General features: G+C 44.9%; 1 protein-coding gene across 1 annotated transcript in view; it reads right to left on the reverse strand.

Moving 5' to 3' along the window:
• SCAP (SREBF chaperone) overlaps nucleotides 1-22,720 on the reverse strand; it is a 64,392-nt gene that overhangs the window by 25,472 nt on the left and 16,200 nt on the right. The window contains exon 2 of the mRNA XM_081801038.1: nucleotides 9,820-10,039. Within this exon, the coding sequence (XP_081657164.1) occupies nucleotides 9,820-9,941 (122 nt within the window). The 5' untranslated portion in view covers nucleotides 9,942-10,039. The remainder of the gene's footprint in view (nucleotides 1-9,819; nucleotides 10,040-22,720) is intronic.

Here is a 22,720-nt window from a genome sequence, read left to right on the forward strand (position 1 = left end):
ACCCTGAGATCATGACCTGAGCCGAAGGCAGACGCTTAACGACTGAGCCACCCAGGCGCCCCTTTCCTAGTCCTACTTTCATAGCACCCCACCAGACTTGGTGTACCGTGTTGTTTTTGTTCTCATCTAAAGGTATTTCCTAATTTCCCTTCTGATTACTTGACTCACGGGTTGTTTTAGGATGTCCTGTTTAACTTCCACTTATTTGTGGATTTTCCAGTTTTCCTTCTAGTATTTTTAATTTCATTCCACTGTGATTAGAAAAAAACACTCTATATGATTTCAGTCTTCTTTCATTTTTTAAGACTTGTTTAATATGGCCTAACATATGGTCTATCCTGGAGAATGTTCCATGGGCACTTGAGAAGAACATCAATCCTGCCGTTGCTGCGTGTTCTCTACATGTCTGTTAGGTCTGGCTGGCAGACACTGTTGCTCAAGTCCCCCATATACTTATCACCTTGTCTGGTCCTTGTATCCAGTACTGAAAGTGCAGGATTCGAAGGTCAACTATAACTGTGGGTTTCTCAATTTCACATTTCAATTCTGTCCCTTTTCGATTCATATATTTTGGGGCTCTGTTGTTAGGTGTGTGTGTGCGTGTGTGTTTATAACTGGTGTGCACTCTTGCTGTTTTAAGGCATTTATCAATATATAATGTCCTTCTTTGTCTCATAACCTTTTAAATGGTATCTGATAATTATACAGCCACTCTAGATCTCTTTCTGTTACTATTTGGCATGGAATGTATTTTTCCATCCTCTTATTTTCAGCCCCTTTGTGTTCTTATATCTGATGTGTAGTGTGTATCTGAAGTAGACAGATGCAATCTAATCTGCCAATGTCTCTTTAATAGAAGAGTTTAATCCACTCACATTTTATGTGATTACTAATAAGGAAGGATTTACTCGTGCCACTTGTTTTTGCATGCCTTATATGACTTTTGTTCAATTCCTTCAATTGCTGCTGTTTTTTTTTTTTTTTTTTGGTATTTGGCTGATTTTTGGTAGTGTGTGCCACTTTGACTCCCTTCTATCCTTTTCTGTATTTTTCAAGTTATTGCTTGGTTACCGTGGGGACTACAATTATTATTAACAATTTACAATCACCTAGATTGAATGCTGGGTTGTTACAGAGGGGTTCTACAGATGTGAGCAGGCAGGAGAAGAGGTCAGCGACCTTGAAAACAAGACAACTGAAATCATCCAGCCTGAGGAGCTTAGTTTCAATAGTATCTAAACACTGTTTCTATAGATCTGTCTCACCCCTTTTATATTGTTATTGCCACAGATTATAATTTATACATTGTATGCCCATCACCATAGATTTAAAAAATTATTGCTCAATGCACTTGCCTTTTAAAGCCCAAAAGACAAAGAAAGATGTTACAAACCCAACCAAAAGTTACAAGTCTGGTTACCTTTACTAGTGTTATTTTTAATTATGGTTTCAAATGACTGTCTAGTAACCTTTCATTTCAGCCTGAAGGACTTTCTTTAGTGTTTCTTGTAGGGCAGGCCCATTGGTAACAAATCCCCTCCGCTTTTGCCTATCTGGCTATTTCTCAATTTCTCCTTCATTACCGAATAATCATATGGTAGAATATACGATTCTTGGTTGAGTTTTTTTTCATTCAAAACTTTAAATGTTATCCAATTGCCTTCTGGCCTCCATGGTCTCTGAGGAGGTATCAGCTGTCAATCACACTGACACTCCCTGGTTCATGAACAGTTGCTCCTCTCTTGCTTTCAAAAGCCAAGGTTCAACTGTTTGGAGGTAGGTGTCAAGGGCTGTCTCCAGACTTAGCTAAGGTTCTGCTCTGGAAAGCTCTGCACAGCACACAGGCTGAGCCCTGGGCTCTGTGTGTGGAGTGGAGTCTGGGGGCCTAGAGCTAAGATGATGGAGCTTTAGCCTCACTACAGGATGAAAGCATGCAGTACACATCCACATTCACTTCCCACACCACAGCTGCTCAACTGACTGAACTAGGGGCAGCCTGTTTCTCAGACTGTGAATTATTAAAAACATCTGTGAATTCTAGGAGTCTAAACACTGCAGCAGGAAGAGAAAGAAGGGCAGGACACTCCAGAACCTCCAATTTTCTCCTGAGAAAAGTCTCTTGGGAAAAAGTCCACAGGCCTTGACATTCTTCAAGAGGCTGCCAGTCATTCTCCACCCTTGCCCGGGAGCCACACACTTGCTCTCTTGCTCCTGAGGCTCCATCCCTGCTGAAACACGCTTGCCCATTCTTCTCCTAGATCACTCACCTTTGAGGCCTCAGTTGTGGTACCACTTGCCCCAGAAAGTCTTTTCCCTTTCCCCAAAGTCTGGGTTTCCCTTTGGTGGCTCCTCCGGTGAGCTACCGAAGTGCCCCATACCCACCCCAACATGGTTCTTCTCACTGACAGAGACCTGTTTCTGTGCCTGTAACTAGTGATGGTCTCTCTCGCCGAATACCTATGTGCCAGCCACCAATCCCAGCGCCTTCTACCCATTTGCTCATTTAAGCCTCACCACAACCCAGTGAGACGCAGAAGCTATATCCCCATGAGGAAGTGACAGAACCAGCAGGTCAACACAGGCAGTGTGGTACCAGTCTGTGCTCTTAACATCACACTCACATGTCTTGTATTGCATTTGTTTTGCTAAAAAAATTTAAACGACCATACATTCCTTTTAACATAGGCAAAGAAAACACCAAGAAAAAGATTCTACAAAAATGCAAAATTCAAGGGAATAATCACCATCCACGGCTACTAAATTCTAGCCAAAAGGAAAGCTTGGAAGCACAGTGTCAGGCAATTTTCAGAAGTAAAAACACTTACTTTTCCAAGGTTAGAAAACAGACTAGAGACATTTAAAGAAACTGTCTGGGGATTTCTACCACCACCCCCATGTTACTTCCCCAAAACTCATTTCTAAGACCAGATTACATCTTGGCTTACCCTGATCTTACAGGGGCAAAGGAAATGAACCAGATCTCCAAAACCTCCCCTGCCTTTCCTGTCTCAGCTCCACCCATCCAGTTGCTCAGGCCAAGCATTTGATCTTGACTCCTCTTTTTCTCATACTCCACATCTGGTCCTCAGACAATCCTGAGGGCTCCACCTTCAAAATATACCCAGACATGGCCACATCACACCACCTCCAGGCTCTCCACTTAGACTAAGCAACCATCAACTCTCACCTGGAGCAATGCAATCACTTATCTCTTAATCAGGTATGCACCTGAAATCCCCAATCTTCTTCACCACCCAACCCATAACTTTGTCACTGCACCTGCTCCCCACATGTGACCACCTGACGAATCCCAACAGGCTGCTGGGGACCTCCCCTTATTCCCTCTGTTCTTATTTCTGGGCATGCTGGCTCAATTTCCGATTTCCAACTGCTAGCACTTGCATCTCTTTCCCTGAGACTATTGTATTGCTGTTGGAGACCTCTCTGCCTAAGTGGTGGGAATTGAGGCTAGCTGGAGGCAGCCCTCAACCAGTAGTTGATGTGGTGGTTGTACAGATCAGGGGTTCACAAACTACAGCCCACAGCCCATTTTTGTGTGGCCCATGAGCTAAGAATGGTTTTTACACATTTAAAAGGTTATTTTAAACAAACAAACAAGGGGCGGGGTCCTGGGATTAAGCCCCATGTCGTCAGGCTCCCTGCTCGGTGGGGAGTCTGCTTCTCCCTTGTGCTCACTTTCTGTCTCAAATAAATAAAATCTTATACGAGTAAAACAAACAAAAACAAAAACAAAAAAACAAAACCCAAAAACATGACAAAGACCATATGTGGCCTTACTATCTGGCCCTTTATGGAAAGAGTCTGCTGACCCCTGGCACAGACTGTCCAAGCCCCCACACCCAGGTGGGAGCTCTGAGGTGGCCGTCCTACACCATTTCTCAGCATTCCCCAGTGAGATGACACAGCTGCCTGTGGGGATAACTTGGGGGATGGTGCTCCTTCCTTCCTAGCTCATCGTTCCACCTTGCTGCCAGTGCTCATTTCATCTCACACACAAGCTACACCTTGTCTTAGGGGAGCCCAAACCAAAATCCCCCCTGCCCCCCAAATGCCAGCCAAATTCCTGCCTATCCTTCAAGGCCACACTGCCTCTCTACTCCTCTGTCCCCAAGCCAGTAGTTACCTCTCCTCTATACTCTATGGCAGCCTGCAATCACCGATCCCAGAAACCTCTACTCATCAGCATGATTAATACAAGAAACGTAGGGAGGGAACATGCCATTTTAATTTCTGCATCCCCAATACTAGCCACATGGAAGACATTCAGGAAATGTTCAGGATGAGTTATCTTCCAGATGGCCCACGCACAGCTGACTTCATGGGTGTACAACCCATATTGCTGCACAGGACCCCATGCTCAGAAGGTCCAAGCGCTTGGGGTTTAATGCTCTGCAACAGCAGTATGGACATTCTCAATAAATTTATCTTTAAACTTGTGTTTTGAAGTGAAGTCCATCACAATGGAGCGTGTGCTGAGGGTACGGAGCATAGGTTCACCTGTGGTCCCTCCTGCCTGGGACCACCAGCTCCTCTGCCCCCTCGAATCCCAGGACCTGGCCTTGCCCTCCCTTATCCAGGTATCCCCTTTGCTGCTGCCCCCTGGCAGGGGCCTGAATGTAAAAACAAGGGGAGGGGGTCGAGGCCAGATGTGCACGCCTTGCTGTGTCCTAGGGCAGGGTGAGGTGACGGCCACCCCCTAGCCCAGACTGGCAGCACTGCGCATCTGATGGGCCTTTGGGTGGGGACCTTTCACCCACTCCCATGCGAGAACATTTAGGACCTTTAACGGTCCTTTCCCCTGCTTCCTGACCAAGCAGCCTTACACTGTCCTATTGCTCTGGTCCCACAACTACGGGGATGCTACTGGCTCTAGTCTCATCCCCTTCTCACTCCCAGCCACCTGGGATTGGGGTTCAGGAGATGCTGAAGACAGACGGAAACAGCAACCACAGAAATGACGTTCAGAGATGTCACCTGAGGCGCCTGTCTGGAGACATCAAGGTGAGACATGTTTTCTCCCTTCCCTTCTCAGAGGAGAACAACAGTACAGGACGAAGGGTGGGGTAGTGAAAGGCGGTATTTCTGAGATCTCCTGCTCTCTCTTGTGTTTGGGGAAATTTCAGGTGGTGAAGGAGTCTTTGATCTCCCACAGGCACTTCAGAGCCTTTCCGGAGCTTGTTTGTGAGGCCAGGAGTAACTTTTGCTGGGGGAGGCCTTGGCTCTGGCATGCTGAACAGGCCAGTGTCCTGGAGCAGCTGCAGGAGCTGGTCCCCTGGGCTCTCAGGTGTAGGCGGCTTCAGGGCAGAGCTCAGAGGTGCTTTAGGACCCGTCCTCAGCTACCCAGCCTGGCTCTCCAGAACACAGTCACAGATAGGCCTTCACTTATTTAGATTTCTTTCTTGTCCATGAAGAGAATAGAAATGTGTCTAGAGTGGCCACAAAGGCACAGAAAAAAGAAGCCTTTAACACAAGCCCCTGTGTGTACACCCCACCAAGAGGCCATGGTGATCTTGGGGAAACTCGTAACGTGGGCAGACCGGGGGAGGCTGACAAGCAGAGGCCACCACAACTGAGATGTGCAGCCTCAGTCCCAAGGTACTGTGTCCCTCCAGAGAAAAAGGAAGAGGAAAGGGGCCAAGCCTGCTCTGGAATACCCACACAGGCTGCACAATGACCGTTCTTCATGAGGTTCAGAATGGCCTCATCGTGATTTAACTTGCTCTCCAAGCTCTCTAGCCATGAGCAGCAGGCTGTAGAATCAACAAGGGACCCAGTGACCCTCATGTTAACCTCTGACCTGCACCCAGGAAGGCCGGTAGGTAGCCTGGCACCCAAGCACTCTTTCTTCATCCCACAGTGCACCTACCACATCCCTGCCTGGAAGCAATAGCACCCTGTGCCTTGCTGGGCTGCTGCTGGGCCACACCTCGGGTGACCTAACCTCTAGGAAATGTGAAGACACCTCTTGCCACAGTGCCTACGTGCCGCAGGTTCCATCAGATTTTCCCAGAGCAAAGAGCATTCACTGCTCCCAGGGTGATCCAGTGCTGATGAACAGGGTCTACAACTCAGGTGGCTGCTAGATCTGAACAGAGTTCTCAAGTGCAGGGATCCTTTGAGGTCAAGCTGCACAACTGCCTCATTCCAGAGACAATAAAAGATAAGCCACTAAATAGAATGTAGATATCTAACAAAACTACTAAAAGCTGTCTAGGACGCACACTTTGTTTTCTGCAGGCAACCCGAGACTCTGAACAGAAGGGGGGACTCTGCTCTGGACAAAGAATCTTCCCAAGGTTAGAAGAGGACAGGCTTGTGCCATGGGGCCACAATATCTGGTCTCTTGGACAAAAAGGCCCAGAATCTGTGGATCCTTTGAAACAACTTTGTCATTTTAGGAGGCTGACAGACTTCATCTAGCCTTGGGAAATTCTTCCTAAGCCAATCAGATTTTAAGAAAAGTTGTTAAAAGGCTCCTTTGAGGGCACCTGGGTGGCTCAGTCGTTAAGCGTCTGCCTTCGGCTCAGGTCGTGATCCCGGGGTCCTGGGATGGAGCCCCATGTCGGGCTCCCTGCTCCGCGGGAAGCCTGCTTCTCCCTCTCCCGCTCCCCCTGCTTGTGTTCCTTCTCTCACTGTGTCTCTCTCTGCCAAATAAATAAATAAAATCTTTAAAAAAATAAAATAAATAAAAGGCTCCTTTAAGATAACATGACAAAGATGCCGGTTTGGGAAAGTAATTACAGGGCACTAAGAACGGGACAGTCCCTAAAGCTGGTTTTCCTCTTCAAAGAAAAACCTCGTGTCTTTGGAAACTGTCGCGCCATTAGAAGGCGGGACCAGAGGAAGCAGCCGGTTCTCGGAGGGGCTCTCCGGGGGACCACCCTCCCTGCCCGGCTGCTAAGTGAGCTGACTGATGGCCACGACCATAAACAGGAAAGGAGGCGAGGAAGATGCCACTCACTCTCCCTGCAGGGTTTGGCTCAGAAGGTCTCCCCCCAGAAGCCTCGCTGACACTGTCTGCCTCTGCACCAAAGCCAGGTCACATGGGCTGACGGCTGCGGCTGTGTGTCTCGGGTCCAGACTGCGCTTTTGAGGAGAGGGATGGTGTGCACGTCACTGGGCCAGCACAGCGCTTGGCGTATATTCTGGCCATCTTTATTGAGTGACATAAAACCCAACTTTGTGCTCTCTCCTCAACTCCTGTTACACATGGCTATGCCTCAAAAAGCCTCCCTGCTCTTGTCTAGGCAGGTCCTGCCTGCAGATCCTGCTCCTGACCCATGGCAGCTGAGACCCTCTCTCTCAGGGAGCAAACTCCTTGCAATGAAAGCTATCTTCAAAAAGTTCCTATCACCTTGGTGAAGTGGAGAAAGTACAGGGCTTCCCACAAGGACCTGCCAGTTGTAACACCACTTCTCAGCTCTCCACGCTAGTTTCATCATCTTGAAAAAAACTAGGACATAACCACCCCCTCTAAGGATGTCAGGCACCAAACAGAACAGCACATGTGAAAGGGAAAGTTCCAAAGGACCTATGAAGCTAGGAGTCATAGAAGATTGGTCTTCCTTGCCTTCCCATCAGCCCAGTCCTACCCCAAACCTCGCCCACCCCTTTCCCAGGACTGATGTTCAGCCAGGAGCACCTGTGGGATATAAGGCAGGCTTGGCTGCGTCTGGGCTGTTCTAGTTGTTAAATATTGCTATCATCACATCTGCCTCTTCCCCCACCTTCCAGCCCATTCTAATTCACCCTGAGTTGAGAAGGCATTCTCCAAACTTGAGACCGTAGCCATCTCCTAAGGTTTTCACACCAGAGGCCCTCACGTCATAAATCCAAGGACTGTCTGTTCTGAAACACTTGTGTAACAGCAAATTACTCATTCAAAGGTAAGGCTCGACTGCACCCAAGCAGCTGCTACATGTCCAGGACGCTGCCTAGTCTCAGCTGGCGACACCCAACATCCAAAGATGAATGGCAAACAGGAAACATCTTTTCCTTTTCCTGTAGCTAGAGTTATCTTCATGGAAGGGGATCACAACTACCCTCCTCAACTCAAACTGACCGTACAGCATGTAAGCTGAATTCAATGTACTTGTCCACCAAGTAGTTCTTATCACCGTCCCACGTGCAGAGGCCACTGAGGACCTAAGGATTTAGTGCAGGGGAAGCTCAGTCACACCACCCTCAACAGAAGGCCATACCAGGGATAATAACCATGAGTGTCCCCATGAACTGCTGCTTCAGAAATCATCAAAAAGAGAAAACACTTTTAGCAGAGCCATGGTAGAGTTGCAGACAGACTTTCAAGAAAGACAGTCTAGTGGTTCTCAGCACATGGTCCCAGGCCTGGGAACTTGTCAGAGACACAAATTCTTGGACCCAGCCCAGACCTGATGAATGAGAAACTCTGGGGCGAGGCCCGGCAATCCGTGTTGTGCATGCCTCCAGGTAATTCTGTTGCTAGCTCAGGTTTGAGAAATACATATGCCAGGCCTAGAAAAGTATGATTTTGAAGGACAGAGATGACTTTTAAAAAGTATGATCTTGAGAAATTTTTAAAAAGCTAATTAATTAAATTAGAGGGAAAAAAACCCAAACACAAGAGCTGGGTTCTACTAATTTATCTCCTACAGGATGTAGCCGTTATCTTTTACAACACAATTTAACAAAATTTAAGCATCAGTACAAATACACTGAGCCAGAGCGAGGAGAGTCAGGGTGACAGAGTGCCACGGGGGCAGACACCAGAAATCCCTAGGCCTAGATTTAAAGCCCAGTGTCCCTGCTTATTAACTGTGTAGACCACACAAGGCTCCAATCCACCATCCTCCTTTGGTTAAATGGAAATATAACTGGACTGCTTCCCAAGGTTATTATGAGGATTGATGAGATTAATTATATGCCTGAAGCAACCAACAGGAAATTCTCAATGAAAGATACTCATCTTTCTTAGTCCTAATTAGAAAATAACTTGGGATCATTAAGAACCCGACTGGGAGCTCAGTCCTGAACCACCCTCCTTCCAGCACAGCACTGAATACATCTAACAAACGTCAGATGTACAAAGAATGTGGAAACCTTTCCAGAGGCAAGGATAACACAGTGGGCTCTTTTCATGGCTGTAAGTGTTTTAGAGCCAAAAAAGGCCATCAGATATCCTCTTACACCAGGCCCGTCCTCCTACATGTCATCATCGGCCGTAGCCTTCTTGAAGCCTGTATATAACAGACAGACAGACAGACGGGAACCGAAGGCAGCTACGGCAGGCACGACAGTCGTTGGGGAGCACAGCAGGCCCTGAGAATCAGCAAGAGGTCAGAAAGACGCTCCTCGTGAACACCAGAAAATGACTGGAGAGCAGAGAACCAAGTCTCTGGGTGAGCCCGCACAAGGGTGTCCAAGGAACTGTTCAAATGGACTTTGTCTTAAAACACTCAAATGCTCCTGCTCTTAACCAGGTATCAAAATGAAACTGTCACTGCTGAAAAGGAATATTAAAAGATCATGCCTTTCAGTTATCTTTTGGTTTCTTAGAAGTGTCTAAACATTATTTTGAAATAGACTACCAGTGACATGAACAAATCTGGTGAATCCCTAAGTTGGGGCCAGCCTGGACTGTTTACAGTCTAGTGGCTAAACACTCCAGGACGTGAACTCTACACCCACCAGCTCCAATGAGCCTCCAGTTACATTGTGTAAAAAGTATACACAGTCCAAGGGCTACAGAGCAATCAGGATTAGGAAACCTACTGTCCCAACACAGTGGCCCACCATATCCAGCGCAACTCAGAAACATACCAGCAGGCTAAGATGCAGAGCCCTGTGAAGAGGATGATAGGGATGGGGTAGGATGCGCAGAGCAGCCCATGGTTGTAGAAGGCCTGAGATATCTTCTCGCGCAGCCTTTCAGTCAGGGTCATCCTCAGCTGAAGTCACCTTGCTGCCATCCCGGAAAGTGACCATGGATCAGCCTGGTGTGCGCTGGACAGCACGGACAATGGACACCATCTGCAGGTACCTGGCAAGAAAGGAGAAAAGTCAACGAGTCCTGGTTCTGCACACTGGGGCTGCTGGGGGAGGTAGCTGTGATGCGTGGCTGGAGACATGTTTCAGGATGCCTACATTCAAGGTCTGGAGACATCAGTCCCAACACACACACACGCGCGCACACACACACCCCCTCCCCTCTGGTCAGCTCTTAGTAACTGTGGGCAGTTTCTCAGTCAGTCTAACCAGAGAGGCCAAAAACTGATGATAAACTCTCAACCCTCTTTCATACAGGCATTTCTAAAAGCCCACTCCCGAGAGAGGGCACTGTTCCCACAGGTGTCACAGGAAAGCACCCCTGGGTAACCGACATCACCTTCAGCTGCTCTCTGACAAAGGGGAGTTCTGGACATCCTCCCCAGCTTTCTCTGGGCACAGGCCAGATTGACAGAAATCCCTGGGGAAAAACTACACAGGGCTGACCCCTCACAAAACACATTCTTGCACAAAGAGTGTTTCACTGGTAAAGAATGTCCAGCGGAGTCAGTCTTTAACACAGAAACAGCAAAAAGTCCAGGCCTCTGACAGAAAACAAATGTCACTGTGGCAGCAGCATTAGGCGAAGCTGCTGCTCCTGGTGAGGCAGTTGCTCCTGCCCCGGCCTGCCCAGCAGCTGGCCCCTTCGTGGCCCAGGGGAAGCACCTCTCTCCACAGGATTGGGCCTGGACAGGCTGTCAGTCAAGGTGCCCCTCCCTGACCCACAGCAGGCCACCTGGTTGGGCCTCTGTCCCTGGACTTTGATTTCCGAGCAAAAAGAAGCAGGAACTGGATGTGGTGGTGCTTATTCAACCCCCAGAGATTCCTGCCCCTGAGACCATAGCTGCCCCGATGCCAGCCCTTTCTGAAGGTGAGGCTCAGCAGCTTCCTTTCCAGTCTGTGAGCCATCCCAAAGCCTTCCAATAAATCCTCTTTCTGCCTGTGTGAAAGTAGAAAACCTTAAGCCAATAAAATCGGAATAGAAAACTCCAGCAGAAGGCCCAGGGATCTAGAATTCCCTTCATTACAAGCTCTCCGCTGTTACCCACATATAAACCCACTTCTGCTCCATGTTGCCGTTTTCTTTGGTCTGTGTTATAGGGAACGTGCCCAGACTTGTGTCCTGGCTTGATCAGGCTCACTAATGGAAACCTAGGCCAAAGAGGTGACTCTTCAGCAGCGTCAAGACCAGAAAGGAGAAGCAAAAGGAGTCACACCACAGCCAATTCACAAGATGAATGGTTAACACCCCTTCCACCTTCCAGGAAACACAAGCTTTAAATGCATATGCAGTTTTCCAGTCCAGCAATCTTCTTAGGAAATAGAACCCTCTGTGGGTCAACTCAACAGGCTCGGGAGAGAGGAGTCTGCAGGTGGCAGCTGCCAGCCCAAGCAGCAGAGATGTTTCCAGTAGCTCAGCCATTCACAAGGCTCACCCAGAGCACGGCAGGTCAGAGAGGTCTCTAGCAGAGCACCCACCGGGGGTGACCCGCACTAGTGCTCACCACCCAGCGGACACACAGGCTCTGGGAAGCAGTGTTTCTGCTCCTGTGCCCTGGCCCTCCATCCTGCCCCCGGGGTGGGGGTGGGAAAACAAACACTGATGAGATGTACACCTGTGGGAAGAAAGACACTATTACAAGGATCCCCGAAGACTGAAGTCCAGAAACCAACTGTATCTCTTCCAACCTCAGTCCTCTGACAAGTCTCACATCTCTTAAGTGTCGCAAAACCAAGCCCTCCAGAAAATTATGATTTTGTAATCCCCATTTCCTTCTCCGCCTCCTCTGTCCACACATCGGCAACACAGGAGGGGTAGGGGCCCCACCTCTGCAGTCCAGCTTTTACAAGTGGAACTACAGAGAGGAGAAAAAAACTATCTAATTCACTTCCAGTTTGCAGCAAACACAACTCTTTCTGACATGATCTTAGTTAATTTCAGCTCCCACTGATCTTAATATTATCAGTTATACTCATTGTTAATTTTCACAGCATCTGGAAAACAAAGCAAAAAAAAAAAAAATCCAAATTCTAATTACACAGCCAACCTACCTGAACCTACCAAGAGAAGACATTATTCATCCCTACTCCACAGTATACATTTTAATGCAAAGCTACTCCAAAGCAAAATTTACACAACCTGATCCAAAAACCTGTTTTTCCTACATTGCCCCATACTTACAGGTTTCTTCAGATCAAAATCTACCGTTCTGCTTCCTGAATTTAAAGAGACACAACATGTGGAAAGGATGGAGGCCTGGGAGGCCTAAGTGTACGTTACATGAAAACATAAACAATCCTGCTGCCTGCCTTTGTGGGAGACCCCACTATAAGCAAAAACAAAGGAGTTTGTTGTTAGACACCTAAATTATAGAGCTGTCCACATAAAGAAAAAAACTCCTAGAACCAGTCAGAACAGCCCTGAGGAATTCTATAGAGGACAAGCCTGGATCAAGTCAGACACTCTGGCTCAGAAAATAAAGGGCGCTAGGAATGGAATGTGTCAGTCCGTGAGGACAGACTGGGGAGGCAGGCTCATCCCACTTTGTCATCAGCTTGCTTGAGATGCCTACAGTTCTGAACGGGCCCCAGATAGGAAAATACATGTGAAAATTTCAGAAAAATCCACATATATACAACATATTGTTACAATATATAAAAAAAAATGATTATCTTTTTATGCCTATATTCACCACTCAACTTTTAAAATTCTCATCAACCAACTCACACTTATTAAGAATCAACCAAGAGGGGCGCCTGGGTGGCTTAGTCGTTAAGCGTCTGCCTTCAGCGCAGGTCATGATCCTGGGATCCTGGGATCAAGCCCCACATCGGGCTCCCTGCTCAGCGGGAAGCCTGCTTCTGCCTCTCCCACTCCCCCTGTTTGTGTTCCCTCTCTCGCTGCATCTCTCTGTCAAATAAATAAATAAAATCTTTAAAAAAAAAATCAACCAAGAAAAATAAACATGCCAAAGACCCAAGGGAGGTGGAGGTAATAGGAAAAAAGATAAAAAAAAAACTATATAGACTACAGTCTCTGTCCCACAGCTTTTCAGGATCATTTGTTGAAAATACTCACCATCTCCCCCAAGCTTCAGCCACACTAGACCTATCATGCTTGTTTTTACCACAAAGGTTTACTGACTACCCCATTTCTCTGGAATAAATGCCTAGAAGTGGAACTGCTAGGTAGTATGGCATGGTGAAATTTTCTAAGAAACTGTCAAAATATTTTCCAGAGTGCTTGTACCATTTTATATTTCCACCAGCAGCATATGAAATTCTGTTTCTTCTCATCTGCCATCATTTGGTATTTCCACTATTTTTTATTTTGGCTGTGCTAACAGGTGTATACTGATAACTAATTGGGTCTTAAATTACATTTCCCTAATGACTAGTGACACTGAACACGTGCCTCTCTGCCATGTGTCTGTATACACCATAGGATGTTATATACACGAGATCATGTCATTTGCAAACAGAGTTAGTTTAATTTCTTTTTTTCTAATCTGGATGCCTTTTATTTGTTTTCCTTATAAAACTGTCTTGACTAAATAAGGTTGCTAAAGTAATTAAATAATACATAATAAAAACAAATGCGTTAGAATCTCACTCTCAGTACTGTAAGATGAAAAAGTTCTAGAGATCTATTCCACAACAATGTGAAATACTAACACTACTAAACTATATACTTAAAATGGTCAAGATGGTCAATTTTATGTGTTTTATTACAATAATAAATTTTTTTTAAAAAAGAAAAAAAAGGGGCACCTGGGTGGCTCAGTCGTTAAGCGTCTGCCTTCGGCTCAGGTCATGATCCCAGGGTCCTGGGATCGAGCCCCACATTGGGCTTCCTGCCCGGCGGGAGGCCTGCTTCTCCCTCTCCCACTCCCCCTGCTTGTGTTCCCTCTCTCGTGTTCTGTCAAATAAATAAAATCAAATCTTTAAAAAAAAAAAAAGAAAAGAAAAAAAACCTGTGTCTTGGCTAGAACTTTTAGTACAATGTTGAATTGTAGTGGTGAGAATGAATCCTCATCTTACTCCTGAGCTTAGGAAGAGAACATTCAGTCTTTTACCATTAAATGAGATATTATGTCAAAGTTTTTCATAGATGCCTTTACCAGGTTGAGAAAGACCCCTTCTATTCCTAGTTTGAGAGGGTATTTTTTTTATTAACATATAATGTATTATTTGTTTCAGGGGTACAGGTGTGTGATTCATCATTCTTACACAATACACAGTGCTCACCACAACACATACCCTCCCCAATGTCCATCATCCAGCCACCCCATCCCTCCTACCACCCTCCACTCCAGCAACCCTCAGTTTGTTTCCTGAGATTAAGAGAGTTTTTTTTTTTTAAGGGGTGGTTAGAGGGAGAGAGGATCTTATGCAGGTTCTACGCCCTGCGGAGCCCAATGTGGGGCTTGACCTTACAACCCTGAGATCATGACCTGAGCTGAAATCAAGAGTCAGATGCTTAACTGACTGAGCCACCCAGGCGCCCCAAGAGTTTTTTGGTTTTTTTTTTAATCATTAAAGGGTATTATGGTTTTTTGTGTGTCTTTTGAGATAGTCCTGTGATTTTTTATTTATCTTACTAATAAGGTATATTACAAAGGCTGAGTTATTGTATCCATGTTGAACCAACTTTGTATCACTGGGTATCATCCTTCTAAATGTTGGTAGTCTTGGCTAAGGGCTACTATGTCTATATTCATAAGGGATACTCGTCTGCAGTTTTCCTTCTTTATGATGTCTTTGCCTACCTTTGGTATTAGGATAATGCCGGCCTCGTTCCATCTCATTCCAAGATGACTTGGAAGTGCTCCCTCCTAATTTTTTGGAAGAATTCATGATAAATCTTTAAACATTTGACAGAATTCACTAGTGAAGCCATCAGATATTGGGCTTTTATTAATTGGGGGACTCACAAACATTCAGATATTTGTTGTTGCTGTTGTTGTTTTATGTAGGCTCCCACACCTAGTGTGGAGCCCAACATGGGTCTTGAACTCACAACCCTGAGACCAAGACCTCAGCTGAGATCAAGAGTTGGACACTTCACCAACTGAGCCACCCAGGCACCCGTTTTTTTTTTTTTTTTAAGTGGGAAGTTTCAAAATTAACTCAATCTCTTTCCCTGTTTCCTGCTATTCAGATTTTCTATTTTTTCTTAGGGCACTTGGGTGGCTCAGTCGGTTAAGTGTTCAACTCTTGATTTGGGCTCAGGTCATGATCTCAGGGTTGTGAGAGATTGAGCCCTGCATCAGGGTCTGCACTGGGCGTGGAGCCTGCTTGAATTCTCTCCCCCTCTGCCTTCCCCCCCCGCCCACCAACCCCCTTCTCTCTCTCACTCTCTTAAAAAAATTTTTTTTTCTATTTTTTAAGATTTTATTTATTTTAGAGAGAGAACATGGGGGGGGAGGCACCCCTCTATTCCTTCTTTAGTTAAGTTTTCTTTGTATGTTTCAGGATCTGTCCATCTCATCTAGGCTAACTAACTTATTGGCATTGTATTTACTGTTCATAGTATTTCCTTACAATCATTTTTATTTCTGGAAGGTTGGTGGTAATGTCCCCACTTTCATTAATAATTCTAGTAATTCGAATCTTATTTTCTTGGTCATTGTGGCTGAAGTTTCGCCAATTTTGTTGATCTTTTAAAAGAATCAATTTTTGGTTTTACTTACTCTGGTTTTCCTATTCTCTATTCATTTGTTTCTACTCTAGTCTTTATTCTTTTCTTCCTTCTGTTTGCCTCAGGTTTATGGTATTCTTCCTGTTCTAGTTTCTTAAAGTAGTTAATAGTTGAGCTTACTGACCTGATATCTTTTTTTTTTTTACATTTTTTCCTTTTTTTTAATTTTATTATGTTAGTCACCATACATTATAGGCATTTACAGCTGTAAGTTTCCCACCAAACACGACTTCAGCTGCATCCCATAAGCTTCCATATGTTGTGATTTTTGTTTTCATTCATCTCAAAGTATTTTCTCATTTCTCTTGTGCTTTCTTCTTTGATCCACTGGGTATTTAGGAATTATTGTTGAGATTTCCTTATATTCTTTCAATATGAGTCTTTGATATGTTTCGATATGAGCCTTTGTCTGTAGCTTGTCTTTTTTTTATTCTTTCCACAAACTCTTTGATAGAATCAAAGTTTCTAATTTCGATGAAATCTAATTTACCCATTTTTTTCCTTTTATGGATCATGCTTTACTTGTCATATATAAGAATTTTTTTTTTTTTTTAAAGATTTTATTTATTTGAGACAGAGAGCACATGAGAGGGGGGAGGGTCAGAGGCAGAAGCAGGCTCCCTGCCGAGCAGGGAGCCCGATGCAGGACTCGATCCAGGGACTCCAGGATCATGACCTGAGCCGAAGGCAGTCGCTTAACCAACTGAGCCACCCAGGCGCCCCACATATAAGAATTCTTTACCAATCTGTACTTCTGAAATTTTTCTGATTTTTTTCCTTTTTTTTTATAGTTTTACAACTAAATCTATGATCCATTTGAATTACTTTTTGTAGAAGATGTGAAGCTTAGGCCTGGGTTGTTCTCCGCACCCCCCCCTCCGCCACAGATATCGAATTTTTCCAGCACCAACTGTTGAAAAGACCACCTTTCCTCCACTGAATTGCTTTGGCACATCTTAGGCTGTTTGAGCTTCTATAACAAAAATACCATGCACTGGGTGGCTTAAACAACATACACTTATTTCTCACAGTTCTAGAGGCTGGGAAACCCCAAATCAAGGCCATAGTAGATTACATTTCTGGAGTGGGCCCACTTCCTGGTTCACAGATGGCCACCTTCTGTGTCCTCACATGGCAGAAAGGAGAGTCAGAGCTCTCTGGGGTCCCTTTTATGAGGGCACTGATCCCATTTGTGAGTGCTCCACCCCCACGACCTAATCAGTCCCAAAGTCCCCCACTTCCTAGTAGCATCACACTGGGGTTAGGATTTTAACATGTGAATTTGGGGGACTCACAAACATTCAGTCAAAAAGCAGTGGCTGTACTTATGTGGATCTATTTCTGGGTTTCCTGTTCGGTTCCAGTGATCTATCTATCACTCTACCAATACCACACAGTCTTGACTACTGTAGCTATAAAATAAATCTTGAAATGAGTACTGTGATTCTTCCCATTCAAAACTATTTTACCTAGAGTCTTTTTCATGGATTCCTTGGGAAGTTCTAAGTAGATTATTATGTCATCTGCAAAACAGGGACACATTTATTTCTTCCTTTCCATAATTTCTTCAGTTTTCTGTACCACTCTATCGCCTCTCCTTTTGGGATTTCCATAACATGAAAGCTAAGCCCTCTGTTACTGTCCCAGAACTCCCTGCAGCTCTGTGTACTTTTCCTAAGTTTAATTCCTGCTGGGTTGGACTGGATCATTCTCATTGCTCTTTGAGTTAACTGACTCTTCTGTTACCCCCACTCTGTTACTGAGGTCATTTCATGAATTTTTAAATTTAGTTTTACTTATAAATTTTCCAATTTTATTTATTTTTTTTTTTTTTAAAGATTTTATTTATTTATTTTAGAGACAGAGCACAAGAGCAGGGAGGGTCAGAGGGAGAAGCAGACTCCCTGCTGAGCAGGGAGCCCGATGCGGGACTCGATCCTGGGACTCCAGGATCATGACCTGAGCCGAAGGCAGTTGTTCAACCAAATGAGCCACCCAGGCGCCCCAAATTTTCCAATTTTAAATTTAAATATCTAATATTCCATTTCTTTTTTTAAAAAGATTTTATTTATTTGACAGAGAGAGATAGCAAGAGCAAGGAACACAAGTAGGAGGAGTGGGAGAGGGAGAAGCAGGCTTCCCGCCGAGCAGGGAGCCTGATGTGGGGCTTGATCCCAGAACCCTGGGATCATGACCTGAGCCGAAGGTGGATGTTTAACAACTGAGCCACCCAGGCGCCCCCCCCCCCCTTTCTAAAGACTTATTTATCTGAGAGAGTGAGAGAGCACAAGAGGAGAGAGGGTCAGAGGGAGAAGCAGACTCCCTACTGAGCAGGGAGCCTGATGTGGGGCACGATCCCAGGACGCCAGGATCACGACCTGAGCCGAAGGCAGACGCTTAACAGACTGAGCCACCCAGGAGCCCCTTCCATTTGTTTCAAGAGTGTTCACCCTCACTTCTTAAAAGGAGGTTTTAATTATATTTTAATTCTACTTTCTGCCTTAAAGTCTTTGCTAATCCCAACATCTATACCATCTCATGGTTCCCATCTGTTGACCGTCCTTTCTCCTTAGGAGACAGTAAGATTTTCCTGATTCTTCATATGTGGAGCAATTTTGAATTTCTAGATATTATGCTATGTTAATCTGGATCTTGTTTAGGTGCAATGGAAAATGTTGGATTTTTGTTCATTTTAACAGTAATTAACTTGATTAGGTCCCAGACATACCATGCAGTGGCCAGCACAGGACTTGGGCAGTAGTCTACTCCACGGTTGAGTCTTCAAGGCTCTCGGTATGCTGTTTAGAGTCAGATGCATACATGCTCTTTCAAAGGAGAGCCCAGGAATTCATGCACAATACTATGGGTTCCCTTTGTGAATTTCCTTCCTCTCTGCAATCTTCCTGACACTTTCCAGCTCCCAGAGGCCCCTTTCCCAGTCTTCTGGCTAGAAAGGTAAAGCTTTAGTTTATCTGCTGAGCACCTACCACAACTGTGATTGCCTCTAGGGTCAAGTGGTGAGAAGAGACAGAAAACAAAATCAGTGAATCTCTCTCCATGCTCTTGGAACCATAATCCCTCTAAATTAAAGGATTCCTCTCCCATCTGGCTGGCTCCCAATGACTGAGCCACCCAGGCGCCCCAACATAGAAGTTTGAACCCATTCTTTACTCTTCCCCATGTTTTAGGTATATGATGTCATATTTTACATCCTTTTATTTTATGTTTCTTGGCTGATTTTTTTACAGAAATATTTCTTTTTATTGCTTTTGTGTTCCTACCTTCATGCTACTGGTTTTGGCCTTTCCTTTCCACTCAGAGTTCCCTTTAATGTTTCTTGCAGGGCTGGTGTAGTGGTCACGAACTCCTTTAGTTTTTGTTTGTCTCCTTCAATTCTGAATGAATGCCTTCCTGGACAGAGTATTCTTGGCTGCAGGTTTTTCCCATTCAGCACTTTGAATATATCATGCCCCTCCTTTCTGGCTGGAAAGGTTTCTGCTGAAAAATCCACTGTTGGCCTTATGGGGTTTTTTTTGTATGTAACTTTTTTTTTTTTTAAAGATTTTATTTATTTATTTATTGGAGAGCGAGCAAGAGAGAAACAGCATGAGAGAGGAGAGGGTCAGAGGGAGAAGCAGGCTCCCTGCTGAGCCGGGAGCCCAATGTGGGACTCAATCCCAGGACCCTGGGATCATGACCTGAGCTGAAGGCAGTTGCTTAACCAACTGAGCCATCCAGGCACCCTGTATGTAACTATTTTCTTATGTCTTGCTGTTTTTAATATTTTTTCTTTACTACTATATTTTGCCATTTTAATTACAATATGTTTTGGTGTGGATCTGCTTTTGTTGATTCTGTTGGGGGTTCTCTGTGCCTCCTGGATCTGGATGTCTGTTTTCTTCCCCAGATTAGGGATGTTTTCAGCTATTATTTCTTCATTTAAATTCTCTGCCCACCTTTCTTTCTCTCCTTTTTCTGGGACTCCTATAATACGAATGTTATTATGTTTGATGGAGTCACTGAGTTCCCTAAGTCTGTTCTTGTTTTGCATAATTCTTTTTTCTCTATTTTGTTAAACTTGATTACTTCCCATTACTCTGTCTTCTAGGTCATTAATTCATTTCTCTGCTTCTTCCAGCTTGCTGTTCATTACATCAGGTGTGTTTCTCATTTCATTTATTGAGCCCTTTATCTCTGCTATGTTATTCCTTAGCTCTGTGTTAATGGTCGCACTGATGTCCTCTGCTCTTAAGTCCAGTGAGTATCCTTATGATCATTGCTTTAAGTTTTTTGTGTGTATGTTTGTTTTTTTTTTTAAGTAAGTTCTATGCCCAATGTGGGGCTTGAACTCATGACCCTGAGATCAAGAGTGGTGTGCTCTACCAACTGAGCCAGTCAGGTGCCCCATGATCATTGCTTTAAATTCTTCATCAAGCATGTTACTTATATCTGTTTCACTCAAGTCTCTGACCATGGTTTTATCCTGTTCTTTCATCTGGAACAAATTCCTCTGCCTTCTTATTTTGTCTAAATTTCTGTGCCTGTTTCTCAGTGTTAGGAAAGTCAGCTACATCTCCTGTTCTTGAGTGTAATGGCTTTATGAAGAAGAGGTCATGTGGTGCCCTGCAGTGTGGTGTCCCGTTTCTAGGACCTGGTACTTCTGGGACTGTCTCCAGTGTGTGCTATGTGTGCTCTGTTGTTGTATCCTGGCCACTTTATCCTTCAGGCTAGTTTTCTGCAGAGGCTTTCTTTGCCTATCATGGGCAGGGTTTGGTGCCTGGCCTGAATGTGGCACTTTTTAACTTGGTGTGTTCTGGCCTGCTTGTGAAATGAGACCTGTTGCTGCTGCCACTGGAATTGAGGCCTCACAAAACTCGGTTAGGAGACACGGTGTGGTAGGGGTTTGGGCCAGTCTTCTAGGGAAGGGCGCCTCCCTCCCCCTGTGCTGGAACTGAGGCAAGCATGACTGGGAAGGGCCGTTCCACCTGAGTGCCGGGAGGTGGGTGGTGGGAGGAAGCTTGGTGTAAGCAAATTAGGTAGGGAGTGTGGTCACTGCACTGGTTCCTGGTGGTGGCTCTGTGTTTATGCTGAGGGGAGGAGGAGGGAAATGGTGCTGTCCAGTTCCTGTGTTCCTGGCGGGAGAGAGGGTGTCTCTGTGAATGCTGCCTCTCTAGGACATGCTCCCAGATGAGCAGCTAACCTCCCCACTGTGTGCCCCAGGCACTCTTCAGATCACTGTTTCTAGGCTGTATGTCTGCAGGCTATTTGCCTTGTCTCTTCTCCAAGAGCAGCCCAGTGTCCTCTCAGCCCTTCCAGAGCCAAGCATGCTGACCTTTAAAACTCCAGGCTTTAAGCCCCAGTGGTTGCAAGAACTCACGAGATTCAGGCCGTCTTGCTTTCCAAGGCAGTTGCTACGGGGATTTGTTTTCCCTGTGCACTCCAGCGTGTACTAGTCTGTCTCTTGCCCTTCTTGCCTGTGGCTCCCTCCCCACTGCAGTAGCCACTTATCCATTTCTCTACCCAACTGCATCTCTGCACTTCCTACCTTTGATGTGGTCTCTTCTCTACCTTTAGTTTTGGAGTTTTTTCTGTCAGTTTTCAGATCAATTTCTGGGGTACTGAGGATAATTTGATAGTTATCTAGTTGTATTTGTGAGACAAGGAAGCCCATCTTCCTCAGTCAATCTCTTATAGCATTTTGAATACATCATCCCACTCTCTCTTAGCCTGTAGCGTTTCTGCTGAGAAATCCACTGATAGCTTTATGGGGGTTTCCTTGTATGTGAAGAATTTTTGTTCTCTTGTTGCTTTAAAATTTTTTTCTGATTTTAGATGGCTTTATTATAGTCTGTCTTGGAGAAGATCTTTTTGGGGACCAATGAGCTTTATGAATGTGGATGTCTAAATCTCTCCCCAGACCTGGGAAGGCCTCAGCCATTGTTTCTTTAAATAAGCTTTCTGTCCCTTTCTTCTCTTTTTCTTCTGGGATGCCAGCAATGCTTAGATAGTTTCTCTTGATGGTATCTCATAATTCACACGGGCTTTCTTCACTTTTGTTATTTTTGTTGTTGTTCTCCTCTGGATAATTTCAAGTGACCTATGACTTCACAGATTCTTCTGCTTTGATCACATCTGTTGTTGGTGCTCTCTACTGCATTTGTCATTTCACTCATTGCATTCTTCACCTCTAGGATTTCTGTTTGGATGTTTTTTATAATTTCTATCTCTCTGTTAAACTTCTTGTTTTGTTTGTGTATTGTTTACTGATTTCATTGAATTGTTTTTCTGTTTCCCTATAGCTCACTAAGCTGAATTCTTTATTAGGTAGATTGCAGATCTCTATTTCTTTGGGGTCAGTTACTGGAAAATTACTGTGTTCCTTTGGTGATGTCTTGTTTCCTTGATTTCATGTTCCTGGATATCTTGTGTTGCTGTCTTTGCATTTGAAGAAGCAGTCACCTTCTCCAGCCTTGACTGATTGGCCTTGGGAGAGAAATATCTTCTGTCAGCCTGCTGGGGATCCTGAGGCTTTCCCAGTGAATGACAACTGTATTATCAGATATTCCAAATGCTTTTATCTTTTTTTTTTTTTTTAAGTAGGTTCCACGCCCAGCATGGAGCCAGTTGCAGGGCTTGACCTCAACGTCCCTGAGATCAAGACCTGAGCTGAGATCAAGAGTCAGATGCTTAATTTAAGAAACAAAACAGATGAACATAGGGGAAGGGAAGGAAAAATAAAAAAAGTTAAAAACAGAGGGGGAGGCAAACCATGAGAGACTCTTAACTCTAGGAAACAAACTGAGGGTTGCTGGAGGGAAGGTGGGTGGGGGGATGGGGTAACTGGGTGGTGGGCATTAAGGAGGTCACTTGATGTAATGAGCACTGGGTGTTAGAGGCAACTGATGAATCACTGAATTCTACTCCTTTTTTTTTTTTTTTTTAAGATTTTATTTATTTATTTGACAGAGAGACACA

This window comes from Leptonychotes weddellii, chromosome 1 (assembly GCF_054177405.1).
Source record: "Leptonychotes weddellii isolate Sample4059 chromosome 1, ASM5417740v2, whole genome shotgun sequence".
In the NCBI taxonomy this organism is placed as follows: Eukaryota; Metazoa; Chordata; class Mammalia; order Carnivora; family Phocidae; genus Leptonychotes; species Leptonychotes weddellii.